The following is a 27,617-nucleotide window of genomic DNA, read 5'->3' on the forward strand; positions in this document are numbered from 1 at the left end:
AGAACGATGCGTCTTCCTGGGACATCAGTATCTCCAGCAATATAATCCTGAACCGCATTGTAGTTGGCGGCTTTCAAATCAACTTGATGAGTTCGATGATAGTTTAGCCTGTTTTGCTCGATCTGCAAAAACATGATTATTTTGTGAACACGAGATCATGTATTCTTACCTTTACCCATGAGTCTACTGCAAACTGTTGAAACAGGGCACGCCCGTGATGCAGTGGATTGAAAACTCCTGATCTCTCCATGAGCAGGTAACTGTAGTACATCTTCTGAGTAATCCTTCCTTGTTTCTTCTCCGATGGTCTCTTTTCCAAGTCAGGATGCCATCCGTCGGTTCCATTTGGAAACAATACAGGATATGTGAGAGGATCGCAGATCCTATCGATATCACGAATCGTCTTAAGTCCTCCTCCTCTTGGATGAACAGCCAAAGAGCGAGTGGTTGGCACGTCATCGTCTTCGCCCACAAAAACAACTGCGACTTCATTCGCTTGTGGCAAGTTATAACGTCGTGGATCCTTAGTTGTCGAAATATCGAAGATCAGTCGAACGCATCCCGGATGTCGTCCTTCCTTTGCAGCTTCAGAATTTTCTTTTTCTTCAACTTCAGCCATCATCTTGTATGCCTGTGCATATGGATTGGTTCTCAACAGAAGACTGCTCAATTCAGCCATAACAGCAGGATCACAATCGGCATTGGCAGGATTTCCAAGCCTCTCGTCTGTTGCTTGATCAGTGTCCAGGATGTAGATCTGTCCAAATGCTGGTCTCTGGCCTGGATCCGGGTGAAGTGGTCCCGCAAAATGGTAAACTTGACCGTGGATTTTGAAGCAGTATGGGCCGCGGCCTCTCGGAACATCAAGTTGTGCACCCATCGATGCCATTGCGAACGATGAATTAAACTGTCGGATGTTCTTCTGGAAGTTACGGGCGTGAGAAGAATCATCGAGGAGAAGATGTCGTAGTTCATCTGGGTAGTTGGAGAATCGATCTTGAAGTGTGGTTGTTAATCCGAAGTAGCAACACATATTGATATGATCGTTGGATGAGGACACCTCTCCTGAAACATTAAATTTCTGTATGATGCTAGTATATGTTATTAGTTATGAAAAAAAACCAATCTGAAACTCAGAATGGAAATAAGAAGTAGAAGTTCACTAAACTTTGAAAAAATGTATACCTTGAAAGAATCTGGCATTGCAGTTCTTGCACACACATCTCATGCTTCCAAGGTAGTTGGGATTGGCAACAGATGACGTATCGTGTGTTTTTGCTACTTCATTTCTTTTTTTCTTCATCCATACTCTTTTTTTATATTTCATCTCAGCCTTTTCCTCTTCTGACATTGAAGCTCGTTTTTCCTTTTTTCTTTCCCAATCCATCCTGAGTCTTGATTCTGATTCTTGCGAAGTTTCTCTTGAACGACGTTCTCTCTTCCATACAGCATTTGAGTTGTCACTAAAACTGCTTATTGGTAAAATTCCACGAGCATTCAAGATCCTTACCTTAATGTTCTGGAACGTGTCCTCCTAGAGACGGGTTCTTGGGATGTAGAAGGGAAATCAGGCAGGTTTGTTGGTTTGGTATCCATTGCTGAATCGGGTAGAGTTGTTGGTTCCGTATCCATTATTGAATCGGGTCGACTTGTTAGCTCGTTATCCATTGTTGATTAATAATGAGAAAATGATAATTTTCTTCTCCTTATATAGAATTTTTTTGGAAGATTCTAGAAGTTTTGGGTCTTGAAACGAATTGGGTTTTAGAAGGACAGATTTAATATAGTTTAAACTTGTAATAATATAAATTAAAAATTGCACAATGAAATAGTCAAAATTTAAATTTTGCACACTACATTGAAAAATCCAGAAGTTTCTAGATGGTTGTAGAATCTTCTTGATTATATTAATGGGTAGTTCCTGTGATGTCTTTATCAGTGACGTCATCTTTTGTGACGTTATTGGAACATTCTCTTCTTTTTCTGCAACTTCTGGAAGATTCCAGAAGTTTCTTTTACTGTAATGGGCGGAGCCTATGACGTCACATTCTGTGACGCTGATATATTTGGCGTCATCACCTATTTTTTTCCGAATGTGAGACTATATAGGTGTCATCATATGTGACGTCATAATCTGTGACTTATTTTTTGTTACGCCAGTGATTGTGACGTCATCAGAATTTTCTGGAAGTTTCTCCAAAATTCTAGAAGGTTCCAGAATTTTCTGAAAATTATATTGGGTTCAGCCTGTGACGTTTACTTAATGTCCTCATCATGTGTGACGTCGTCAAGTGTTACGTAATCCGAGATATCTAGAAGTTTTTCGAAATTTCTAGAAGATTCTCGAAGTTTATTGCATGAAGTTTTCCTCTTCTATAGGTTTATTAAATTCTAAACAAATGTGCCGGTATGTCGCATTGGTTGTGTGCGGGAATTTGGTGTGAACCTTCTGTGGTTCAAACTATCTTCCCCTTCATACTTTTTTTTCTGTCAAACAAAGTTAAATTTGACTACTCCGACAAAATTTCTCTAAAAATTTGAATTTCCCGCCATAATTTTTCACTGAAAATTTGAATTCCCGCCAAAAATTTTTCAGAAAATTTGAATTCCCGCCAAAAAATTGTAAAGAAAATTTAAATTCCCGCCAAAAATTTTCAGAGAAAATTTGAATTCCCGCCAAAAATTTTTCAGAAAATTTGAATTCCCGCCAAAATTTTTCACAGAAAATTTGAATTCCCGCCAAAAAATTTTAAAGAAAATTTAAATTCCCGCCAAAAATTTTCAGAGAAAATTTGAATTCCCGCCAAAAATTTTTCAGAAAATTTGAATTCCCGCCAAAATTTTTCACAGAAAATTTGAATTCCCGCCAAAAAATTTTAAAGAAAATTTAAATTCCCGCCAAAAATTTTCAGAGAAAATTTGAATTCCCGCCAAAAATGTTTCAGAAAATTTGAATTCACGCCAAAAATTTTCAAAGAAAATTTGAATTCCCGCCAAAAAATTTTGAAGGAAATTTAAATTCCCGCCAAAATTTTTCAGAGAAAATTTGAATTCCCGCCAAAAATTTTTCAGAAAATTTGAATTCCCGCCAAAAAATTTTGAAGGAAATTTAAATTCCCGCCAAAATTTTTCAGAGAAAATTTGAATTCCCGCCAAAAATTTTTCAGAAAATTTGAATTCCCGCCAAAATTTTTCACAGAAAATTTGAATTCCCGCCAAAAAATTTTAAAGAAAATTTAAATTCCCGCCAAAAATTTTCAGAGAAATTTTGAATTCCCGCCAAAAAATTTTAAAGAAAATTTAAATTCCCGCCAAAAATTTTCAGAGAAAATTTGAATTCCCGCCAAAAATGTTTCAGAAAATTTGAGCTACCGCCAAAAATTTTCACAGAAAATTTGAATTCCCGCCGAAAAATTTCAAAGAAAATTTAACTTCCCGCCAAAATGTATGGGTCTCGCCACGATGGGTCTCGCCACGATGGGTCTCGCCACGAAGGGTCTCGCAACGATGGGTCTCGCCACGAAGGGTGACTGGCCCCGCCCACAACTCTCAGTGACTTTAGGGGTGACGTCACAGACTACAAAGACTACATAGACTACAAACTATGGACAGACCCACACTATTTTTTTATATATAAGTAATGATATTAGACCAATTCTGGAATACGGATGTGAAATTTATCATCCTAAATCTGCTTCCCTGACCAAAAAATTAGAGCAGCCCCTACGTTACTTTTCTAGGCATGTTTTCAAGAGATGTAAAACTCAATACGATTCATATGAGCATCGCCTCATTCAGTCAAACCAGCAGTCCTTGAAGCACAGACGAGTCTTCCTTATATTGAAAACATTCCACAACATAATAACCGGCAAATATCATTTTCCAAATCTAGCCCTCTATCTTAAAAATTCCAAATCTCCCCGGTTTCCATATCAAATGACTGCAATAGGCAAAACAAATAACAACAGTTTTCTCCACACACATCTTACAATATGGAATTTAGTAACAAAACATTTCCCGGTGCCAGTGTCAGGCTATACGTTCTCCAAGCACATTTCTTGCCTCCCTCCTGAATCTTATGTATGATCTCATTTCCTCACTCATTTGTACATGATGTCATATTTATTTATTTTTTTTTTCTTTCTCATCAACTTTTCTTGGAAATCATTTGTATCATCTGACCTCGGACATGTTCCAATCTGGTCACCTTATCATTCACATTTCTTACCTCATCTCATTTTTATTCCTCATTTTGCTCTTAATTTTCAAGCCAAGAAATAGTGAATAAATAAATTAAATTAAATTAATTAAAGAAGCGATATATTTCTCTACAGACCAAAACAGAGTTATGGTGCAGATGACATAAAAACAATTGTTGTGTTGCCTTATAACAAATTTATTCGTTTTTTCAATTTTCAATGAATTCATCTAAATTTTTAGAAAAAAATATTTAACCAAGAAGACGTGAAATGTAATGTGTTACATGCGATTTTTCTTGCAACTGCTTTAGCAGAAAGTAAAAATTCCTCATTTTATCTTATCAAGTTGACATTTTCTCCATGTTAGGAATAATTGTTCCACTGATAAGGATTCCTTTTTAATTCACCATCTCGTAACTGTTTCTTCAGGCAAACTCTGTGTCGTGTTCTGTGTGAAAATCGATCATATTGCTAATTTTAATTTCAATTTTCATCTAACCAAAAAACTTTCTGTATACTATTCATTTCATTTTCAGTGTATACTTCCTATTGAATAATCCCAATATGTTTTTGCTGTCATTTGTGCAAAAAAAAACTTTGCATGACCACTTTTTGTAATGAAATATTTCAGAACAATGTTCAATTCCTGCAAAGAGTTCAAAATCAGCGAAGCTGTCAAAAATGTTTCACGATTTGAGGATGGAGAACAATATTCCACTGACATAGAAGAACGATTCAATATTCCGTGGTACGTTGATTTAAACGGTCTTTGAAAAAAAATAGCAGAATGTTTCAGGAGAATGGAAATAAAGAAGAAAAATGGATATTTTGAGTTTTATTTGAAATGCGAAAAAGAAGAATGTGAAAACAGAAAATGGTCGATTGAAGTGGAGTTCACATTGAAATTGGTATCGCAAAACGGAAAAAGATTGACAAAAAACGGACAGTACACATTCGAAAAGCCGATTGGAAACGGTTGGCCCAAATTCATCAGTTGGAAGGAGTTGGAAAGTGATTATGTAGTTGATGATAGTATTGTAGTTGAAGCTCATGTCAAAATTATTAAAATGACTGATAAGTTCGAATTTCATTTTTACTCAAAAAGATGGTTATTTGCTTTGAAATTTGAAAAAACCATTTCGATTTTCTCACTCAATTAATGTTGGTTGGGAAAATAGGAATTTAGTCTTGAAATACTAGGAATATTTTAATATTCAAAAATATCACGAACGAAAATGAAAAATCGCAAAATATTAAGATTTTCGACTCTTGAAAACGTGAATTTTCAACATTACGAACGAATAGAAAGAAATTAATAATTACAGACTCTCCGTGCATTGAAAACGAAAATCAGAAATTATTTCTTTTGAATCACACTGTTAAGAATGTTTAAAGCATTAAAGAAGGAAGCGACTACTATACAAAAACAGAAAAACGATTCAATATTCCATGGTTAGTTATCCAAGCAAACTATATTTTATTTATTATTTTATTCAGGAGACTACTGATTCAAAGAAGAAATGGGTTTTTTGGATTATATTTGCAATGTGATAAAGAACAATCCAATAGAAGGAACTGGACAATTGAAGTGGATTTTATGCTAAAACTAGTCTCCGTAAATGGCCAGAGTTTATCTCATGCTGGAACATACACTTTCAACAAACCAGATGGTCACGGCCGGCAAAAACTTATAAGATGGGATGATATGTTAGAGAAGTATATGGTGAACGACAGTATCATCATTGAAGCACGTGTAAAGATAACTAAAATGACTGGATGTGAGGAGGAAACAAGTATTGATGACCTGGATGATGAATTTTCTGATTGTGTGATCAATGTCGGAGGGAACAATTACACTGTTAAAAAGCAATGACCAATTTTAAATTATAATTAGTTGATCACTTCCTTCCTCATTTTCCTTTATCAAAGTGGCATAGTTGAAAATTTTCGGAATAATTTCAACTTATGAGTATTTATACTTTTCATATTCTATTTATTCGTCCCATCGTTCACTTTTTCATTTAACTTCAACCAATTTGTACATGTTTTTTTTATCAATTCACTGAAAAGGTTCGGTTCCAGTTTCTTTACTTTTCCATAAATAACGATTTTACTGCTTCTCTTTATGTTGCCTTCCTCACTGTTAAAATTTACTGATAAGATGTTTTGTAACTCCTTTTTTTATTACTAATAATTGAAAGTCTCTTTTTCTTTGAATTGTTCTTTGGTTCACGTTTCCAGTTTTTTTCACACATTGCTCAAGTGAAAACAATTGTTGTCATTTGTCCTCATTACTGTTCTATTTTTCAATATTCAGTGAATGAATCTAATTTTTAAAGAAATACAATTTCAAACCAAGAAGACGTGAAATGAGTGAACAATAAAAGGATGTGTTACATGCAATATTTCTTACAACTATTTAAGCAGAAAGTTCAAATTTCTCATTTTCTCCCATCAAGTTGACGATTTCTCCATGTTAGGAATAGTTGTTCAACTGATAAGGATTCCTTTTTAATTCACCACCTCGTATCTGTTCCTTCCAACAAACTCTGTGGCGTTTTCTGTGTGAGAATCAATTATGTTGCTAGTTTTAATTTCAATTTTCTATTAATCAAAAAAATTTGGTTGTACTATTTATTGTCATTATATATTTCAGAACAATGTCCAATTCCTGCAAAGAGTTCAGAATCAGTGAAACTGTCAAAAATATTTCTCGTTTTATTGATAAAGAGGATTACTTCACTGACACGGAAGAACGCTTCAATATTCCATGGTTTGTTTCTATAAATATAACATATTTGAAAAAAAAGAAGAAAATCATGCTTTAGGAGAATGGGAATAAGGAAGAGAAATGGATATTTTGAGTTTTATTTGAGATGCGAAAAGGACGAATGCGAAAACAGAAAATGGTCAATTGAAACTGAGTTAACACTGAAATTGATTTCGTGTAATGGAAAAAGTTTGACAAAAACAGGGACTTACACATTTGAAAAGCCGATTGGAAACGGTTGGTCTGACTTCATCAGTTGGAAGGAATTGAAAAGTGATTATATGGTTGATGATAGTATTGTAGTTGAAGCTCATGTCAAAATATTCAAAATAACTGGTGAGTTCGAAATTTATTTTTACTCAAAAACTTTATTATTTGCTTTGAAACGGATGAAAACGTTTCCACTCTCTCTCTCTCTCTCTCTCTATTGAAGATGGTTTGGAAAATGAGAATTTAGTCTTAAAATATTCGGAATATTCCAATATTCTGTGACACCACATAAAATCGCAAAAGATTGAAATTTCCCACTTTCTGAAATGAAAAAAATTACAGACTCTCCGTGCACTGAAAACGAAAACCAGAAAATATTTCTGTTGAATCACACCGTTAGAAATGTTTCGAGTATTAAAGAAGGTAGTAACTATTTCACCAAAACTGAGAAACGATTCAATATTCCATGGTTTGTTATTTAAGAAAACTGACTCTAATTTAATATTTTCATTTTAAGGAGTCTACGAATTCATAGAGAAAATGGGTTTTTTGGATTATGTTTGCAATGTGAAAAAGAACAGTCCAATAGAAGGAACTGGACAGTTGAAGTGGATTACAAGCTAAAACTAATCTCCGTAAATGGTCAAAACGTATCTCTCCAACTAAGATACATTTTCAACAAGCCATATGGTTAGTAACCCATTGGTTACGGCTTGGATAAACTTATACGATGGGATGATATGCTAGAGAAGTACGTAGTGAACGACAGTATTATAATTGAAGCTCACGTTAAGATAACTAAAATGACTGGATGTGAAGAGGATACAAGTATTGATGACCTGGACGATGAATTCTCTGATTGTGTCATCAATGTCGGAGGGAAAAACTATACTGTGAAAAGACAATGAACCCTTTTTTTTTTAATTGTTCAGTTGCTCTTTATGTTTATGACATTTTTTTCCTCCCTATTTGAACCCCATTTCCTATTTTGAATTTTTATATGTTTCATTGAATTTTTTAATAAATATACATAGCCACTGCCTTTCCAAAACTATATGCACTGTGTGAAAAAAATGTATTTTTGCAGTTTCTGATTAAAAAAAAAAGATAAATTGATTTTAAAAAGAAAACTTTGAGGAAGCTATATGTTTGCAACACTCGTTGACTCTCACTAACCTGTATGTACTCGAGAACACGTGGTATCAGGTTGTCCCATATCGGTTTGACCTACAAAAAATGCGGGAATTTTTCCTCCAAAAATGGGACGTCAGCACATTCTTAACCATGCAAAATCAGTAGAAAAGTCTGCATCTAAATTCCCGCATTTTTTGTAGATCACAACGAAATAGGACATTTTAGCACTACGTGCGTGAAAAATTTCAAAGTTACCAACTTTTGTTCTTAATCAAATATCAATAATGCACAATCAAATCTGTATTAAATAGTCAAATGTCATTTCCATCCACTTTTTGAGAGAAAATTCTCTGATTCCGGACGTTTTGATGATCTTCACATGATCTTCGTCGTTGACTATGTACTTGTCTTCTACATGGCATAAAATCCAATTGGCATTGGTTTTGGCGTCAAAATATGAATTGAATCATGTTTGCGAGTTGATTGTACTGCAAATTTTTTGAAATACGATTTTTTTAAGTGAATGTTCGAAAATTTCAAGACTTTTTCAAAGAGAATACTGGAATTTCTGAGAGATTTGGGAGATTGCGAAATTTCTGAAAATCGAGTTTTTAACCCGCATCAGAAAATTTTAAATTTATCAGCAAACTCACCTGTTCCTTTAAAATTCTAGTAAAATCTAATAAAATTGAATAAAAATCAATAAGGGGGCCCTAACACATGGCGCCTAATAATACATACTGATTGCAGTGCAGAACTATGTTTGTCTGGGCTCCGTGCTTATCAGATCAAGGCAGAGCTCTTTTTGAACAAGACGCCAGAGAAAGAGACGAAAACTCGGGTAGCAATGTTAACATAGACAAAGTGAAGAGCTTGCCTGTCCATAGAGTGTTGGCAGTTTTAGAGACACCAACATTCCGGGAGCGAAGACCGAACTTGTGTCGATTTACGGAGCTTCTAGCTTGTGTCGATTTACGGAGATTCAGGATTGTGTTGATTCATGGAGCTTCAGAAATAAGATATTTGAAAAGCTCAACAATATTTTTAAAGAATTTAAAAACTACTCATTATTTTTTAGTAGCTTGCAAATCTAGAAAGTTCCTTCTCAACTCATAATTTTAGATTTCAGAGTCATTTTGATGCAAATGAATTCCGATTCGTTGACTCCCCTTTTAGGCTTGTTTAGTCCGAACAGCAAGGACTAGGGCCTTCTCTGGGCCTTTTCCACAATCTGAGGAATTATCAATTCAATTTAGTTCTGGTTTTGACTAGATCATTTTCCCTGTCGTCAAATTATTTTTTCCAGCAGCTGTATCCTTGGAAATATTTTGACGATTTCTTCAATGTTCCAATATTTAGTTGTTCCCTTTTTTTAGCTCGGCAACTTCCACAGTGTTCCAGGTATCGGCTTAAAATGTGCCTTAAACTACCACTATATGCAAAAAAGGATGATAATTCCAAAATAGGTAACTTCGAACAGCTGCTACACGAAAAATTTGGCAAAATTTGAAATTAAAGCTAGACAAAAGAGGTATCTAATAAAAACATGTTATTCCGGATTTTTTTTCCACATTTTCAGACATATTTTTTGTATTGTATTTTTTTGGAATACAGCAGGAACTAGAAATATGACTTGTTTTCGCAAGATTATTACAAAATTGTATAAAAATTGAATTGAGTATCCACAATAACATGTTTTTATTGAACACCTCTTTTGTCAGTGCTCCATATAATAGGGGAGATTATGTGAAAAGGGATACTCACAATTCAGTCAATATGAATTTCATCCTCTACCTGCTCGTAATCATCTCTTGGGTTTCGACTATCTGATGCGAAAGTATTATTTTAAGTTGAACTCGTCGTATTCTCAATTTCATAGTTTCTTTTTTAGGGAACTGGTGATCAAGGTCCACGGCTAGACGATGAAAGTTTTTTAGCTGAAGTCTTCATTCCAGGCTTGTCGGCAACAGTTGGCACTTAAATAGGGATGCCTTTTATCCAAGGATCGGAGTTGTTAAACATATTGCAGTGAAGTCAAATAAGAAAGATATTTAAGACGAATACAATATTCCAAACTGAGACCAAGTTAATTTTGCTGAGTGATGCTGTCTTAATTTCTTTTATTTTCTGGGAATAAATATATTGAACATTGGGAATTTGTCTCATTTTTTTGTCGTTTTCATCTTTCCATCTAGCTCGGCAAATGTCAGATTTTGCTAGTTGTGGCTTAGTAGAACCTGTGAGTTTCAAAAAAAATTTAAATCTCTTCAATGGAAATGAGTGAAGATTGGAAAATATATTAGAAAAGTACATATATCTAATTTTGAAGTTTTGTCCATTGAAAAACTTATATTTTCAGTTGAAATTTTTAATACCTGATGAGAAAGGTCTGAATTTTTGTGTTATGACGCAAGGTGGCACAGGATGTGAATTGGTACCTTTGGCCAAACTGACGTAACTTCTGAACCTGATAAGCTACAACCAAGCCAAATAGATTTTCTGAACGTAAAACTTATGAACATGGTTTTGGTATGTTTTCAAGTAAAAATATAATTTTATCAATGAGATATTACTGTTTTAAAACTACCGTTTTCAACTCAAAAACGCAAAATTTACTTTTATATTTTGAAATTACCAGTAACAATCGTAGATTTTAATGTTATGATTAATATTAAAATCTACACAATTAACCTATTCAACGAAGATTAAAATGGAAGGTAATTTATAAAAAGTTTTTTCACACATTCTTTGAGAAAATTTACACAACAAAATTGCTCTCGTCCGAATTTGGACAAATGTGTCTCTCCATAATTCACTAAATCCAGTTGTTTTTATAAGACACAGAAAGCATTTTTAAAGCTATCCTATTTTTTTTTAAATTCAACTTTTACAAGTTCTTGTGAAGAAATGGAAGTTCATGAAAATTTTCTTAAGAAGGCTCTGTCCTCATTTTGGTTATCGTGGAGAAAACATGCGGCTGATAAGAACTATACGTTTCTCAACACTAATATTCGATTGACTCTCAAACGATTTGTTATTTTATACATTTCACAACATTAAATTGTTTACAGTTTTCTGTGCAAAACAAAATCGACTTGCTAACGTTTGCAGAGTAGATCAATTTTTTTTAAAATTTGATTTTCATTTTTAGATCAAATATACATGATTTGATTATTTAAATAATTTTCTTCAGCCTGGTTTTGAGTGGTTTCGAATAACCAATATTTTGTTTAAAATGTTAAGCGTCTACTATCCTTGAAAATAGAGAAGTTTTTTTCAGAAAATGCCATCTAAAACCTTCTTGTTAACTCATACATTCAAGGATATATCAAAACTTGGAGAAGGAGAAAGTTACTATAGTGATATTGAAATACGATATAATATTCCATGGTTAGTTACATTTCTATACACCCGTTAAGTTGAAAAAAAATAGTTCGGCAAGCGCTTTCAATATTTTGTTTTGAAGGAGTATCCAGGTTTTTAAAAACGAAAGTTTTCTCGGTCTACTCCTAAACTGTGAGAAGGAAGAACTGCTCGAGAAGAAAAAATGGTCACTTCAAGTGAAATTCACTATGAAGCTAGTAGCTGTCAGTGGCAAATTCTTCCAGCGGACTGTTAAAAATGAATTCCAAAATCCGGAAGGACATGGAATGGATAAATTCATAAGTTGGGAGAATATGCTAAGGGATTATGTGAATAATGATAGTATTGTCATTGAAATCAACGCCGATATTGTTAGCAGTTCAGGATTCTTCAAACATAAATGTAAATTTTAGATTTATAACCAGTATGTCAGTATGCCAAATTTGTAGACTCTCCATGTTCGCAATCTTATTCCGGAAAGTCCTTTGTGCTAAAACATAACTTCAAAAACAGGAGATTCGTAGAGGCGGAGAGATGTTTTAGTGATATAGAAGAACATTACAATGTGCCATGGTTTGTTATTTAAAAAATTAAAACTGTGAATAAAACAGTAGTTTTGCAGGAGATTGCGAATACAAAAATATAAAAAAGGATTTCTCGGAATACATTTACTCTGCGAGAAAGAAACATGTGATGGAAGGAGTTGGTCGATACAATGCGACTATGAATTACAATTAATTTCTTCAAAAGGAAAGTGTTATAGTAGACATAGTACATTTAATTTCGAAAAGCCTGGGGGCAATTATCAAGAAGTTGAGTTTATTAATTGGAAAGTTATGGAAGAAGAATATATGGACAGCGATAGTATTTGCGTTGAAGCTCATGTAAAAATTTGTAAGACTCAAGGTATGTAAGTTTCTTTATTTTTTATGTCAAACTAATGATAAACTAATCATTTGCAGAATTGCCATGCAATATTCTATCTACACATAGAAAATTTGTACTATCCCATACTGTGAGAAATATATCAAGTATAAATGGAGGAAACGTATATTTTACAGACATAGAAACACGCTTCAACGTTCCTTGGTTAGTTTTTGAAAAAAATTTTGACATAAAATTGATTCAATATTGTAAAGCTATAGGAAACTGTCGTTTGTAAGACAAAGCGGATTTATCGAACTATACCTCCGATGCGAAAAGAAACAATGCCTATCCAGAACCTGGTCGATTGAAGCCGAGTTTACATTAAAATTAGTGTCACCCCATGGAAGAAGTTTATCGTTACGGAAAATATATTCATTTGAAAAATCAATTGGTAATGGTTACTCTAAAGTCATGAGATGGGATGAAATGAAGGACAAGTACGTTGTTGATAACAGTATCATAATTGAAGCTCACGTCAAGATTCTGAATATGACTGGAATTGAATCTGAAACCACTATTAAGAAGACATCTGGATTTACAATACCCGTTGGAGATATGGAATATTCCATGGAAAAGTGGATGGAAATGGCTTTCGATCACTGAAAATGAAATTGGCGTATAAATGTTGAATTTGTTTTATTCTCAAATAAAAGCGTTTAATTAAACTTGGTACACTGAGACTTAGAGACGGAGACTTTAATAAGGATTGAACTACAGACTTGAAGTTTTTTTGGAAATTGGGTGGGATACTGGAAGTAAAGAAACATGTAACATTTCGAGCCTAATGCACAATAATCCTACAAACAGATAATAAATCGATTCATTACTACATCGCTTGTGCAAACAATGTTTGAAATACTCGATTGGAAAATGCCTGTTTATCAGTGACACAACTGATAAGAATTTTTATTCGGCCGTTTCGCTCTCATCATTCGTTTATTATACTTTTTTCATTTCATTTTTCAGTTATAGTTTAAAAACCCAATTTTACTTGTATTAGGTACTATAATATACTCGATTGTAAATATACAACACGAATTGCTCACTATTTATTTCATTTTCATTTCCTATGTTTTAGTGTTCCCGCAAAAAACATGTAGAAGAAAATGAGAATAACCATTGTGGAATTAAATTTAAAACAAAAAATTCAATGAGCAATTAGTGTTGTATTTGTATTTATGTGTATGTTTAATTAAGTGTTTATATAGTTAGATAGATAAAGATATTTGTCAGTTACGAAACAAACTTCATTTTTTATGTATGATGATTTAATTGTCAGTTGTTTAATTCGATATTGCTAGCCTTAAAGAATTGGTCTTGCTAACTTTTAAATTTGAGTAGTCAATTGATTTTCAGTTAGAACTGAAAAATGTTTGCATACTGATAAGAAATGAAGCATTTTTCATTTTCTATTTCTTTTTTGCTTGACTCTTTTTTTTTCATTAAAATGAACCCAAATCTAATAAATTCCGTAACGTTTCAGATTGACGATTTCTCAGAAAATGTCTTGCAAACCATTCTTGTTAATTCATACATTCAAGGATATTTCGAAACTCGGAGAAGGACAGAGTTATTATAATGATAACGATGTACGATATAATATTCCATGGTAAGTCATACAGTGCGTGCAACTTCTATAGAACCTTTTTTGAAAGTTAGCTTGACTTTTTAGGAGACTCCAAATATTCCGAAAAGCAGGGTTTCTCGGATTGAACCTGCGATGTGAAAAGGAGGAATGCTTTGGAGAGAGAAAGTGGTCGTTTCAAACGAAATTCACGATGAAACTAGTAGCTGTCAGTGGGAAGTTTTTCCGACGGACTGTTCAATATGAATTCCAAAAGCCGGAAGGACATGGAATGAACGAATTCATTAGTTGGGAGAATATGCTGAGAGATTATGTGGATAATGAGAGTATTATCATTGAAATCCATGCCGATATTGTTAGCAGTACAGGATTCTTTGAACAAAAATGTAAGGCAACTTTATGAGTAATTTTCTAAAAACACACTTTCAGATCTTAAGTATTTGCAACCAAATTCCAATAATTCATTTGTGCTTAAACATACTTTCAAGAACATTTCGAGATTGGTAGAGCGGCGCTCGGATTATAGTGATTTAGAAGAGCATTTCAATATTCCATGGTATCTTTTTGAATGTTTTGGAGCACTATGGGAAAATTGTTAGTTTTTCAGGAGAATGCAAATCGAAAAGTATAACGAGTTTCTGGCAACCTATTTGTGCTGCGACAAAGAAATGTACGAAGGAAGAAAATTGTCGATTGAGTGTGAATATGAATTTAAACTGATTTCTGCGAGCGGGAAACTTCATTCAAAACAGAACAAGGCTATATTTGGAGCGTCGAATAGGGGAATCCCTAATTTTATTAGTTGGAATGATATGGAAAAAGATTATGTGACCAATGGCAGTATCGATGTGGAAGTTCATGTCAAAATAATTCAAATTACAGGTTTCTTTTTAGTATATGTAGAATGTTATTAATCGATTATTTTAAGAATTGTCATGCCAAGAGAAATCATTTGTACTATCCCATACTGTCAAGAACATGTCAAGTATTGAAGAAGGAAGGATCATCTTTTCGGACACCCAAACTCGCTTCAACATTCTATGGTAAGTTATTATTAGTAGAGTACTATCCCATACTGTCAAGAACATATCAAGTATTAAAGAAAGAGGGGAATATGTAACGGGTATTCAAACTTGTTTTAACATTCCGTGGTTAGTTTACTTTCCCTTGGTGTATATTTTTTGGTTTATGAAACTAAAAATACGGAGAACGATTCAAATCAAATTTTGGACTGGTTACGTTGATGGGCTGAGCCAATTTTTTAAAGAACATTTTCAAAGTTTCATTGTTTGTAAAAAAAACTGAGTAAAACATTCGTATTTTACTCGAAAAAAAAAGAAAACTCATATTTTTCTAAAAACAATGATTAATGACAGAATGAAGTGAGCAATAAAAACTAAATTTTAAAAACACTATCTAGACTCATTACCTTTTTCAATATTTCAGGAAATTGAAAATTCGAAAGCAAGACGGGTTTTTTGAATTATTTCTCCTATGTGACAAACAACTATGTAAATCCAGAAAATGGTCAATTGAAACTGTATTTCAATTGAAAATAGTGTCTTCCAATGGGAGAAGTTTAGTGTTGTTGAAAACAACACGTGTGTTTAATAAAGCAACCGGTTACGGATGGCTTAAGCTCATAAGATGGGACAGTTTGGAGGAAAAATACATAGTCGACGATACTCTCACAATTGAAGCTCACGTGAAGATTCTTAATATGACTGGAATTGAAGATGAAACCGCTGTTGAGAAACCTTCTGGAATTATAATTCCAGTGGAAGATCAGGAATATTCATTGGAAAAGTGGATGGAAATGGCCTTCGATCATTAATTATGCAATTAATGTTTATTCTTTGTTCGTGTTATACCAAAATGAACTTTGACACATTGAAGTAATATTTGTCTGATTCGAATAATTATTTCTAAAAACAGATCAAGTGTTAGTACGGGGAATCAGGAGCAGGTCAAAAAATATAAAAACAAATCATTGCTGATATTTTCCTAATGTCCAAATTAATTTAAATTGATAGAAAATCAACATTATCTTGCGGCTTGCTATGTTCAATTTGTGCAAAAAAATGTCTCTGTCATCCTGTATTTATCTTGCTCAGAGTTAGAAGGCTCTTAGAAGGCTCTTTTATTTTCTTCATTTGTTACTTTTCATACACCCCTTAGCTTAACGTTTTGCTATTTCAATTCTGTGCTTTTTCTGAAAGAAAATGACGAGCAGATCTTTCTTGCTAACTCATATCTTCAAGGATGTATCAAAACTCGACGAAGGAGGCAGTTACTACAGTGATATTGAAATACGACATGATATTTCATGGTTAGTTATCACTTTTACCCACGCTAACAGAACATTGTCTCTCCGTAAACCAAGAAAATTATTTTTCAAAATTAAATTTTCCAGGAAAATCCGTATTTTCAAGAAAGAAGAGTTTCTTGGTGTAAATCTGCACTGTGAAAAGGAGGAATGCTTTGGAGAGAGAAAGTGGTCGTTTCAAACGAAATTCACGATGAAACTAGTAGCTGTCAGTGAGAAGTTTTTCCGACGGACTGTTCAATATGAATTCCAAAAGCCGGAAGGTCATGGAATGAATAAATTCATTAGTTGGGAGAATATGCTGAGAGATTATGTGGATAATGATAGTATTATCATTGAAATCCATGCCGATATTGTTAGCAGTGCGGGTTTCTTTAAAATCAAATGTAAAATTAGATTTATGAGTAGTACTCCTCATTGATAACTTCCAGATCTTCCTAATTTGCAACCAAATTTCAATAATTCATTTGTGCTTAAACATACTTTCAAGAACATTTCGAGATTTGTAGAGTTTGAAAAAGATTATAGTGATTTAGAAGAGCATTTCAATATTCCATGGTTTTTTTTTTGAATGATTTGGAGCACTTATTAGTTTTTCAGGAGAATGGAAATTATGAAAGTAAACGAATTTCTTGGAATCTTTTTGGATTGCGAAAAAGAAACTTGTGAAGGAGGAAAATGGACAATTGAATGATCAAGCCAAAATGGAACAGTTTGACACCACGTGCCATACCCAAAGGTCTGGTGGGCCCACAGACCCGCTATTAAGGATTTCTTAGTCCGGGTAACGCTCTTTATTTATTTATAAGATACAAATGCTTATAAAATGTATGGTTAACAGTTATGAGCAATTTAAAAACACAATTTTAATGGAACAAAGTTTGAAATTTAAATACACAATTTTAATTGACCAGAGTTTAAAATTTTGAATTTGTGCATAATTTCTAGGCCATTTTCAAATCCACTTTCAATTCTTTGTCAGTATCACCCCAGGAGCTGCACAACGAGAAACTGGCTTCCGAACCTTCCGAATCAGATTTAATATTCTGTTCGGCAGCACATCGACGTTCATCGAACCATTTCTGAAATCAAAGACATTACACGGTTTTTTGGAAATTTGCAATAGAGCGCACTTGCATCCTTATATTTACGTTCTCAAATTAGGTGGAAAGGGTTGTAAAAACTGTAAACTGTAGCATTAATTTGCCAAAATATCGTGCAAATTTTAATGATTTTTTCCATATGAGTGATTTACTTTTAAAACTTGAAAATGTAAAATTTCGGACCCATTATGTTAAATTACTACACTTAAAAAAAAAAATTAATTCTTACGTTGATCGAATCTACTTGTACGTGAGTCTTCATCCGAAGTTCCTCCAAAGTGTGACTACAAGGATTCGGGTTTGTAGTGAATTCTGGAAACGTTAAAAATCGGGATTTTCAGCTGTACAAAATAATTCTCACCTTTCTCGAAAATTGCAATCGCTTCCGGTAAAATTACTTCTGGTTCCCAGCCTGGAAATTCATTTTATCGATTTTTCATATAAGCAATCTAGTTCATGTTTAATATTATTAATTTCATGTTACACAAAAAAGTAATCGAAAGTTAAAGTCAAAGCCAAAAGAACTCACTCTCCTGTGTTGGTGCTCGGCGGATTTCAAACCATCTCTAAAAATCGGAAAAATTATTACGAAAAACGTTTTAAAAAAGGAATACATACCTGAATAATTTTATCGTCCACATTAATGTATTCCGATATTTGCATCTGCTCCTCGCTGCTGATATATTTGCTCTCCTCAAATGCTGAAAGTGAATAAAGAAGAATAAGTGAGTGATCTACAATAATTCTCACCATTTTCAAGTGTCTTGATATCATCGATAGTGAAAGAGTCGCGCTTTACTTCTGGAAGGGTGTATGTAAATGTATATGTATATGTATATGTATATGTATATGTATATGTTTATGTATATGTATATGTATATGTATATGTATATGTATATGTAAATGTAAATGTAAATGTATATGTATATGTATATGTATATGTATATGTATATGTATATGTATATGTATATGTATATGTATATGTATATGTATATGTATATGTATATGTATATGTATATGTATATGTATATGTATATGTATATGTTTATGTATATGTATATGTATATGTAAATGTATATGTATATGTATATGTATATGTATATGTATATGTATATGTATATGTATATGTATATGTATATGTATATGCTGAAAGTCGAAAAAACGGCCGTCCAACTTCTATACGACCCTCCTGATTTTTGAAATTTTATTGATAAATACACTGAATCTTGGAAATTTTTTCAAAAAATATTTTTCAAAAGATAACATAAAAATTATCCAATTAGGTTATTCGCTCATAATAATTTAATATATGTGACGTTGAAGTGTTGGGAAGCAGTCACATTTTTGTGCTTCAGAGCTCAGTGCTCGGATCCCAGTTGTTTTTATCTCACGAAACTTTGGGAAGATGTCTTCCTACATGCACAGGTTGTGCTTTTAAAGTTTGGTCTGATTTGATATTGTTTCACTTGTTTTTTGGCAAAAATAGTTTATGTTAACACATTTGTAGTGTTTTGAACAACTAAATGTACTGAATAATACAATTTTTATCATAAAGCAAGTGAAACAATACCAAATCAGACCAAACTTTAAAAGCACAACCTGTGCATGTAGGAAGACATCTTCCCAAAGTTTCGTGAGATAAAAACAACTGGGAGCCGAGCACTGAGCTCTGAAGCACAAAAATGTGGTACAGGACCATCCAGACTGCTTCCCAACACTTCAACGTCACATATAATAAATTATTATGAGCGAATGACCTAATTGGATAATTTTTATGTTATCTTTTGAAAAATATTTTTTGAAAAAATTTCCAAGATTCAGTGTATCATTACTTATATATAAAAAAATAGTGTGGGTCTGTCCATAGTTTGTAGTCTATGTAGTCTTTGTAGTCTGTGACGTCACCCCTAAAGTCACTGAGAGTTGTGGGCGGGGCCAGTCACCCTTCGTGGCGAGACCCATCGTTGCGAGACCCTTCGTGGCGAGACCCATCGTGGCGAGACCCATCGTGGCGAGACCCATCGTGGCGAGACCCATACATTTTGGCGGGAATTTAAATTTTCTTTGAAATTTTTCGGCGGGAATTCAAATTTTCTGTGAAAATTTTTGGCGGTAGTTCAAATTTTCTTCAAAATTTTTTGGCGGGAATTCAAATTTTCTTTGAAAATTTTTGGCGTGAATTCAAATTTTCTGAAACATTTTTGGCGGGAATTCAAATTTTCTCTGAAAATTTTTGGCGGGAATTTAAATTTTCTTTAAAATTTTTTGGCGGGAATTCAAAATTTCTCTGAAAATTTTTGGCGGGAATTTAAATTTTCTTTAAAATTTTTTGGCGGGAATTCAAATTTTCTGTGAAAAATTTTGGCGGGAATTCAAATTTTCTGAAAAATTTTTGGCGGGAATTCAAATTTTCTCTGAAAAATTTTGGCGGGAAATTCAAATTTGTAGAGAAATTTTGTCGGAGTAGTCAAATTTAACTTTGTTTGACAGAAAAAAAAGTATGAAGGGGAAGATAGTTTGAACCACAGAAGGTTCACACCAAATTCCCGCACACAACCAATGCGACATACCGGCACATTTGTTTAGAATTTAATAAACCTATAGAAGAGGAAAACTTCATGCAATAAACTTCGAGAATCTTCTAGAAATTTCGAAAAACTTCTAGATATCTCGGATTACGTAACACTTGACGACGTCACACATGATGAGGACATTAAGTAAACGTCACAGGCTGAACCCAATATAATTTTCAGAAAATTCTGGAACCTTCTAGAATTTTGGAGAAACTTCCAGAAAATTCTGATGACGTCACAATCACTGGCGTAACAAAAAATAAGTCACAGATTATGACGTCACATATGATGACACCTATATAGTCTCACATTCGGAAAAAAATAGGTGATGACGCCAAATATATCAGCGTCACAGAATGTGACGTCATAGGCTCCGCCCATTACAGTAAAAGAAACTTCTGGAATCTTCCAGAAGTTGCAGAAAAAGAAGAGAATGTTCCAATAACGTCACAAAAGATGACGTCACTGATAAAGACATCACAGGAACTACCCATTAATATAATCAAGAAGATTCTACAACCATCTAGAAACTTCTGGATTTTTCAATGTAGTGTGCAAAATTTAAATTTTGACTATTTCATTGTGCAATTTTTAATTTATATTATTACAAGTTTAAACTATATTAAATCTGTCCTTCTAAAACCCAATTCGTTTCAAGACCCAAAACTTCTAGAATCTTCCAAAAAAATTCTATATAAGGAGAAGAAAATTATCATTTTCTCATTATTAATCAACAATGGATAACGAGCTAACAAGTCGACCCGATTCAATAATGGATACGGAACCAACAACTCTACCCGATTCAGCAATGGATACCAAACCAACAAACCTGCCTGATTTCCCTTCTACATCCCAAGAACCCGTCTCTAGGAGGACACGTTCCAGAACATTAAGGTAAGGATCTTGAATGCTCGTGGAATTTTACCAATAAGCAGTTTTAGTGACAACTCAAATGCTGTATGGAAGAGAGAACGTCGTTCAAGAGAAACTTCGCAAGAATCAGAATCAAGACTCAGGATGGATTGGGAAAGAAAAAAGGAAAAACGAGCTTCAATGTCAGAAGAGGAAAAGGCTGAGATGAAATATAAAAAAAGAGTATGGATGAAGAAAAAAAGAAATGAAGTAGCAAAAACACACGATACGTCATCTGTTGCCAATCCCAACTACCTTGGAAGCATGAGATGTGTGTGCAAGAACTGCAATGCCAGATTCTTTCAAGGTATACATTTTTTCAAAGTTTAGTGAACTTCTACTTCTTATTTCCATTCTGAGTTTCAGATTGGTTTTTTTTCATAACTAATAACATATACTAGCATCATACAGAAATTTAATGTTTCAGGAGAGGTGTCCTCATCCAACGATCATATCAATATGTGTTGCTACTTCGGATTAACAACCACACTTCAAGATCGATTCTCCAACTACCCAGATGAACTACGACATCTTCTCCTCGATGATTCTTCTCACGCCCGTAACTTCCAGAAGAACATCCGACAGTTTAATTCATCGTTCGCAATGGCATCGATGGGTGCACAACTTGATGTTCCGAGAGGCCGCGGCCCATACTGCTTCAAAATCCACGGTCAAGTTTACCATTTTGCGGGACCACTTCACCCGGATCCAGGCCAGAGACCAGCATTTGGACAGATCTACATCCTGGACACTGATCAAGCAACAGACGAGAGGCTTGGAAATCCTGCCAATGCCGATTGTGATCCTGCTGTTATGGCTGAATTGAGCAGTCTTCTGTTGAGAACCAATCCATATGCACAGGCATACAAGATGATGGCTGAAGTTGAAGAAAAAGAAAATTCTGAAGCTGCAAAGGAAGGACGACATCCGGGATGCGTTCGACTGATCTTCGATATTTCGACAACTAAGGATCCACGACGTTATAACTTGCCACAAGCGAATGAAGTCGCAGTTGTTTTTGTGGGCGAAGACGATGACGTGCCAACCACTCGCTCTTTGGCTGTTCATCCAAGAGGAGGAGGACTTAAGACGATTCGTGATATCGATAGGATCTGCGATCCTCTCACATATCCTGTATTGTTTCCAAATGGAACCGACGGATGGCATCCTGACTTGGAAAAGAGACCATCGGAGAAGAAACAAGGAAGGATTACTCAGAAGATGTACTACAGTTACCTGCTCATGGAGAGATCAGGAGTTTTCAATCCACTGCATCACGGGCGTGCCCTGTTTCAACAGTTTGCAGTAGACTCATGGGTAAAGGTAAGAATACATGATCTCGTGTTCACAAAATAATCATGTTTTTGCAGATCGAGCAAAACAGGCTAAACTATCATCGAACTCATCAAGTTGATTTGAAAGCCGCCAACTACAATGCGGTTCAGGATTATATTGCTGGAGATACTGATGTCCCAGGAAGACGCATCGTTCTTCCATCATCTTTTCCAGGGAGTCCCCGAGCAATGGTCCAAAACTTTCAAGACGCGATGGCTATTGTCTCGAAGTTCGGAAAGCCTGATATATTTTTAACTTTCACGTGTAATCCTGCATGGACAGAGATTTCTGAAAACCTCGGTCCGCGACAATCTGCATCTGATCGTCCAGACCTTATTGCCCGTGTCTTCAAGCTAAAAGTAAGTTGAAGATCTATATTTAACTCATCACTTTCTTCATTGTGTTCCAGGTAGATGCGCTGTTTGACGATCTTCTAAATCGGGATATTCTCGGACACGTTGCCGCATACATTTCCGTGTTCGAATGGCAAAAACGAGGTCTTCCTCATGTACACATGCTGTTAACTATGGCAGAGAACTCAAAGCCACGAACCTCGGAGGACATCGACAAGATTGTGCAAGCTGAGATTCCAAATCCTGACAACGAGCCAGAACTTTATCGCATTGTGACCACCGCCATGATGCATCGTCCATGTGGTGCTCAAAATCCTCACTCGCCATGCATGGTTGATGGGCACTGCTCGAAAAGGTATCCGAAGGATTTTCATCCTAGCACCACTCTCAACGTTGATGGATATCCCGGGTATCGTCGAAGGGATGATGGACGATATGTGGAATATGGCACCCAACATCTCGATAACAGGAGAGTTGTTCCATACAACAAATGGCTTCTGCTCCGTTACAATGCTCACATGAATGTCGAGATTTGTGGATTCATCGAAGCTGTAAAATATCTCTTCAAATATGTCTACAAAGGACATGACCGTGCTGCACTCAACATCATCCAAAATGTACGTGGAGATGGAAATGTTGTTGATGAGATCCGAGAGCATCTAGATGCTCGATACGTCTGTGCTCCCGAGGCAATCCACCACATCTTGGGATTCAAACTGGAAAAGAAGTCCGATACAGTTTATCGACTCGCTGTGCATCTCGAAGGATTCCAAACGATCTACTTTAGAGCCAGTGTCACCACACAACAACTCGAATCTTCATCACAAACCGACACGACTCTCACAGCTTGGTTTAAGATCAACCAAAAGAGCAAGGATATTGCGGAGAGCGGGAACATCCCTTCGACATTTGTTGATTCACGCCAATTCTTCTACATGGATATGCCAACGCACTTCACCTTTGTGAAAAAGGATGGCTGGAAGGTTCGAGGAAGAGGCACAAGGCAGATAGGCCGAATGTACACTGTCCCACCATACGAAACCGAGAGATACGCACTTCGAATTCTTCTTTTGAACATCAAAGGAGCGACGTCATTCGAAGATCTTCGTACTGTTTTGGACGAGAACAATGTTCCAGTGGTATACGCAACTTATGTGGAAGCAGCAAAAGCTCAAGGACTTCTGAATGATGACAGCGAATATTTGAAGTCTTTGAAAGAGTGGGCTGGATGCTCAGTGCCCGCAGCTCTTCGCTCAATGTTTGTCGCTATCATTCTTTTTAACGAAGTTCACGATCTGAACGCACTTTGGGATGCCGTGAAGTGGGATCTTTCTGAGGATTTTCGCCATGCTGGAGCAGGGAAAGAAGAGGCTGAGGCACTTGCATATTTTGATATCGAAAGTCGCCTTCAAAGGTATCTTTTGAGCTTTTTTCAAAAGTAGATTATAATATTTTTCCAGGGTTGGAAAAAGATTCGATGTCACCAAACCATCTATCAATCCGCCACCAATCGATCTCGACACAGTCAACCCTGCTCAATGTGCATCAGAAGGCAATAGGCTCCTTGCGACACTCAATGATCAACAGAAACGTGCAGCTGACCAGATCCTTGCTGCATTAGATGATGCCTCGCTACCCCGTCTTTTCTATTTGGATGGGCCTGGAGGGAGCGGAAAGACTTATCTCTACATCACTCTGTACAACATCTGTGTTGGAAGAGGACTGAAGGTAAACTTTCAACCAAACATACTAAAGTTATTTCAATACTGCATATTTTCAGGTAGCGTGTACGGCGTGGACAGGAATTGCAGCCAATTTACTCCCACTCGGTCGAACATCCGCTTCCCTTTTCAAGCTTGATATTAGAAATCAATGCAAGTCTTCTCTTCATCAGAGGCAATTGAAAGAAGCACAAGAGCTAGCGGAGAACGACGTTTTCATTTGGGATGAAGCATCAATGGTTCCCAAGGTATTAGAGTGATTCTGATCGTACTAATCAAATCATTCATTCAACTTTCAGACAGCCCTCGACACGGTCGATGTACTGCTTAGGGATCTCACAAAGATCGATCAGCCATTTGGTGGGAAGATCCTGATCCTCGGAGGAGACTTTCGCCAAATCCTACCTGTGGTGGAGAGAAGCTCTAGAGCTGATCAAGTAGACGCATGCATCAAAAGATCACCACTATGGACAGAGTTTCAAATTTTGCATCTCATCTCAAATATGAGAGTAACATCTGGAGACTCGGATTGGATCCAATTCCTCCTCAATGTTGGCGATGGATCTGCAAATCACTCTGATTCAAAGGTTACACTCCCACTCTCTGTCATGTGCGATCACAACATCGTCGAGGAAGTGTTCGGAGCAGTTATCGATCCAACCACGTCTTATCCATGTGACAACGTCATCCTTACACCTAAGAACGTCGACGTTGCTCAACTGAATGACGATGTTCACAATCGAATGGTTGGCGAGGAAAGAATCTATCTGTCACGAGATGAAGTGATCGTGGAACATCAAGCGGATACTATGCACTATCCCACCGAGTTTCTCAACAAGATGTCCCCATCATCTCTTCCTCCCCATATTCTCAAGCTGAAGAAAGGCTCAGTGATCATTCTGCTCAGGAATCTCGATGTTTCCGCTGGCCTTTGCAATGGTTCCCGTTTCATTGTCGAAACATTGGCCAGTCACTCACTTGGATGTCGCTTTGCAACTGGCGAGAGGAAAGGACATTTCACAATCATTCCAAGAATCGATTGCTATGATGATAAGAACATCTCTTTCCAACTCAGGCGCACACAGTTCCCAGTTCGCTTATCATTTGCATTATCGATCAACAAGGCCCAAGGACAATCCTTTTCTAAAATCGGTCTCTGGATTCCCACCGATGTTTTCACTCATGGACAACTATATGTTGCTCTATCAAGAGTTCGTACCAAAGAAGGTCTTATTGTAAAATCCAGTTCTAATATTGTCACCAATATCGTTTTTAATGAAGTTCTTTGAATAAAGCTTATTATTCTTCTCTGCTATCTCGCTAGACAACTCAGCTCTCTTCTGAGGTCTCACTCGACAACTCATCTCTTCTCTGCTATCTCGCTAGACAACTCAGCTCTCTTCTGAGGTCTCACTCGACAACTCATCTCTTCTCTGCTATCTCGCTAGACAACTCAGCTCTCTTCTGAGGTCTCACTCGACAACTCATCTCTTCTCTGCTATCTCGCTAGACAACTCAGCTCTCTTCTGAGGTCTCACTCGACAACTCATCTCTTCTCTGCTATCTCGCTAGACAACTCAGCTCTCTTCTGAGGTCTCACTCGACAACTCATCTCTTCTCTGCTATCTCGCTAGACAACTCAGCTCTCTTCTGAGGTCTCACTCGACAACTCAGCTCTTCTCTGCTATCTCGCTAGACAACTCAGCTCTCTTCTGAGGTCTCACTCGACAACTCAGCTCTTCTCTGCTATCTCGCTAGACAACTCAGCTCTCTTCTGAGGTCTCACTCGACAACTCAGCTCTTCTCTGCTATCTCGCTAGACAACTCAGCTCTCTTCTGAGGTCTCACTCGACAACTCATCTCTTCTCTGCTATCTCGCTAGACAACTCAGCTCTCTTCTGAGGTCTCGCTCGACAACTCATCTCTTCTCTGCTATCTCGCTAGACAACTCAGCTCTCTTCTGAGGTCTCACTCGACAACTCATCTCTTCTCTGCTATCTCGCTAGACAACTCAGCTCTTTTCTGCTATCTCGCTAGACAACTCAGCTCTCTTCTGAGGTCTCACTCGACAACTCATCTCTTCTCTGCTATCTCGCTAGACAACTCAGCTCTCTTCTGAGGTCTCGCTCGACAACTCATCTCTTCTCTGCTATCTCGCTAGACAACTCAGCTCTCTTCTGAGGTCTCGCTCGACAACTCAGCTCTTCTCTGCTATCTCGCTAGACAACTCAGCTCTCTTCTGAGGTCTCACTCGACAACTCATCTCTTCTCTGCTATCTCGCTAGACAACTCAGCTCTCTTCTGAGGTCTCACTCGACAACTCATCTCTTCTCTGCTATCTCGCTAGACAACTCAGCTCTTTTCTGCTATCTCGCTAGACAACTCAGCTCTCTTCTGAGGTCTCACTCGACAACTCATCTCTTCTCTGCTATCTCGCTAGACAACTCAGCTCTCTTCTGAGGTCTCGCTCGACAACTCATCTCTTCTCTGCTATCTCGCTAGACAACTCAGCTCTCTTCTGAGGTCTCGCTCGACAACTCCAGCCTTCTCACTCGCCCCCATATGTAGGAGTATGGGGGGAGGGAGTATTATTATAACCACAGAAACACAACAATGTGCCACATAAGAGACAGGAGATAGTGCTCGCACTACCCCTGAATCACCAACCCTCTCAGAAGCACCTCTGCTCTTATCTGGGTCTCGCTAGACATCTCCAGTAGTTTGACCATTCTCAGCAACACTTTTGCTATTTTAGAATTTTTTTGCCCTCGCGGGGATCGAACCAAAAGGTCCGCGCGCCAATGACGCGCGCGCTACCAGCTGTGCCATGCTGGAAGCGATTGAACTTCGACCAATAACAATATACAACATTTCTTTATTTGTCAAAGTGAAATAGTTTTGAACAAACACTATTCAAAAAAGTAATTTTAAATTGAAATTATATCAAATTCACGATTTGTTCCCAAATATTTAAAACTGAAACTCAATAAGAGAAGATCTCATATTCTCACTGATAATCCGAAACATGACATTTGTTTCAATGCTGTTTTCAACCTCAAGTTGTAAAATTCAAAAACCAAGCTGAAAATATGTTTTAAAAATCTAG

General features: G+C 36.0%; 6 protein-coding genes and 1 long non-coding RNA gene across 7 annotated transcripts; 5 read left to right on the top strand and 2 right to left on the bottom strand.

The window, feature by feature from the left end:
* The first annotated feature begins 4,828 nt into the window (after positions 1–4,828).
* Positions 4,829–6,543, top strand: Y16E11A.4 (MATH domain-containing protein). The gene is made up of 4 exons (NM_001383794.2): positions 4,829–4,947; positions 4,996–5,210; positions 5,525–5,651; positions 5,697–6,543. The coding sequence occupies exons 1-3, from the start codon at positions 4,835–4,837 to the stop codon at positions 5,590–5,592; spliced, it is 396 nt and encodes a 131-aa protein (NP_001369788.1). The 5' UTR covers positions 4,829–4,834; the 3' UTR covers positions 5,593–5,651; positions 5,697–6,543.
* A 316-nt stretch (positions 6,544–6,859) lies between these two features.
* Positions 6,860–8,085, top strand: math-44 (MATH domain-containing protein; the record flags this gene model as incomplete). The annotated part of the gene is made up of 4 exons (NM_001377708.2): positions 6,860–6,972; positions 7,028–7,305; positions 7,522–7,648; positions 7,697–8,085. 4 exons carry the CDS (start codon positions 6,860–6,862, stop codon positions 7,872–7,874), a joined length of 696 nt encoding a protein of 231 aa, NP_001364729.1. The 3' UTR covers positions 7,875–8,085.
* Positions 8,086–8,241: 156 nt separating this feature from the next.
* linc-46 lies at positions 8,242–9,037 on the bottom strand. Its single transcript, NR_101662.1, has 2 exons — positions 8,967–9,037; positions 8,242–8,801 (listed from the first exon to the last, which is right to left on the bottom strand). It is a non-coding gene; the product is annotated as a long non-coding RNA linc-46 (long non-coding RNA).
* Positions 9,038–11,587: 2,550 nt separating this feature from the next.
* Positions 11,588–13,268, top strand: math-21 (MATH domain-containing protein). The gene is made up of 6 exons (NM_061744.2): positions 11,588–11,703; positions 11,780–12,078; positions 12,126–12,249; positions 12,299–12,582; positions 12,639–12,765; positions 12,822–13,268. Exons 1-6 carry the CDS (start codon positions 11,597–11,599, stop codon positions 13,204–13,206), a joined length of 1,326 nt encoding a protein of 441 aa, NP_494145.1. The 5' UTR covers positions 11,588–11,596; the 3' UTR covers positions 13,207–13,268.
* Positions 13,269–14,086: 818 nt separating this feature from the next.
* On the top strand, positions 14,087–16,081 carry math-20 (MATH domain-containing protein). Its single transcript, NM_061745.6, has 6 exons — positions 14,087–14,212; positions 14,276–14,574; positions 14,618–14,744; positions 14,796–15,070; positions 15,117–15,231; positions 15,635–16,081. The coding sequence occupies exons 1-6, from the start codon at positions 14,106–14,108 to the stop codon at positions 16,020–16,022; spliced, it is 1,311 nt and encodes a 436-aa protein (NP_494146.1). The 5' UTR covers positions 14,087–14,105; the 3' UTR covers positions 16,023–16,081.
* Positions 16,082–16,410: 329 nt separating this feature from the next.
* On the top strand, positions 16,411–16,935 carry math-19 (MATH domain-containing protein; the record flags this gene model as incomplete). Its single annotated transcript, NM_061746.4, has 2 exons — positions 16,411–16,517; positions 16,602–16,935. 2 exons carry the CDS (start codon positions 16,411–16,413, stop codon positions 16,933–16,935), a joined length of 441 nt encoding a protein of 146 aa, NP_494147.2.
* A 357-nt stretch (positions 16,936–17,292) lies between these two features.
* ceh-84 (Homeobox domain-containing protein) lies at positions 17,293–18,370 on the bottom strand (the record flags this gene model as incomplete). The annotated part of the gene is made up of 5 exons (NM_061747.4): positions 17,293–17,596; positions 17,847–17,929; positions 17,979–18,029; positions 18,147–18,183; positions 18,236–18,370. 5 exons carry the CDS (start codon positions 18,368–18,370, stop codon positions 17,459–17,461), a joined length of 444 nt encoding a protein of 147 aa, NP_494148.1. The 3' UTR covers positions 17,293–17,458.
* Between the last annotated feature and the right edge of the window lie 9,247 nt (positions 18,371–27,617).

Source organism: Caenorhabditis elegans, chromosome II (assembly GCF_000002985.6).
Source record: "Caenorhabditis elegans chromosome II".
Lineage (NCBI taxonomy): Eukaryota > Metazoa > Nematoda > Chromadorea > Rhabditida > Rhabditidae > Caenorhabditis > Caenorhabditis elegans.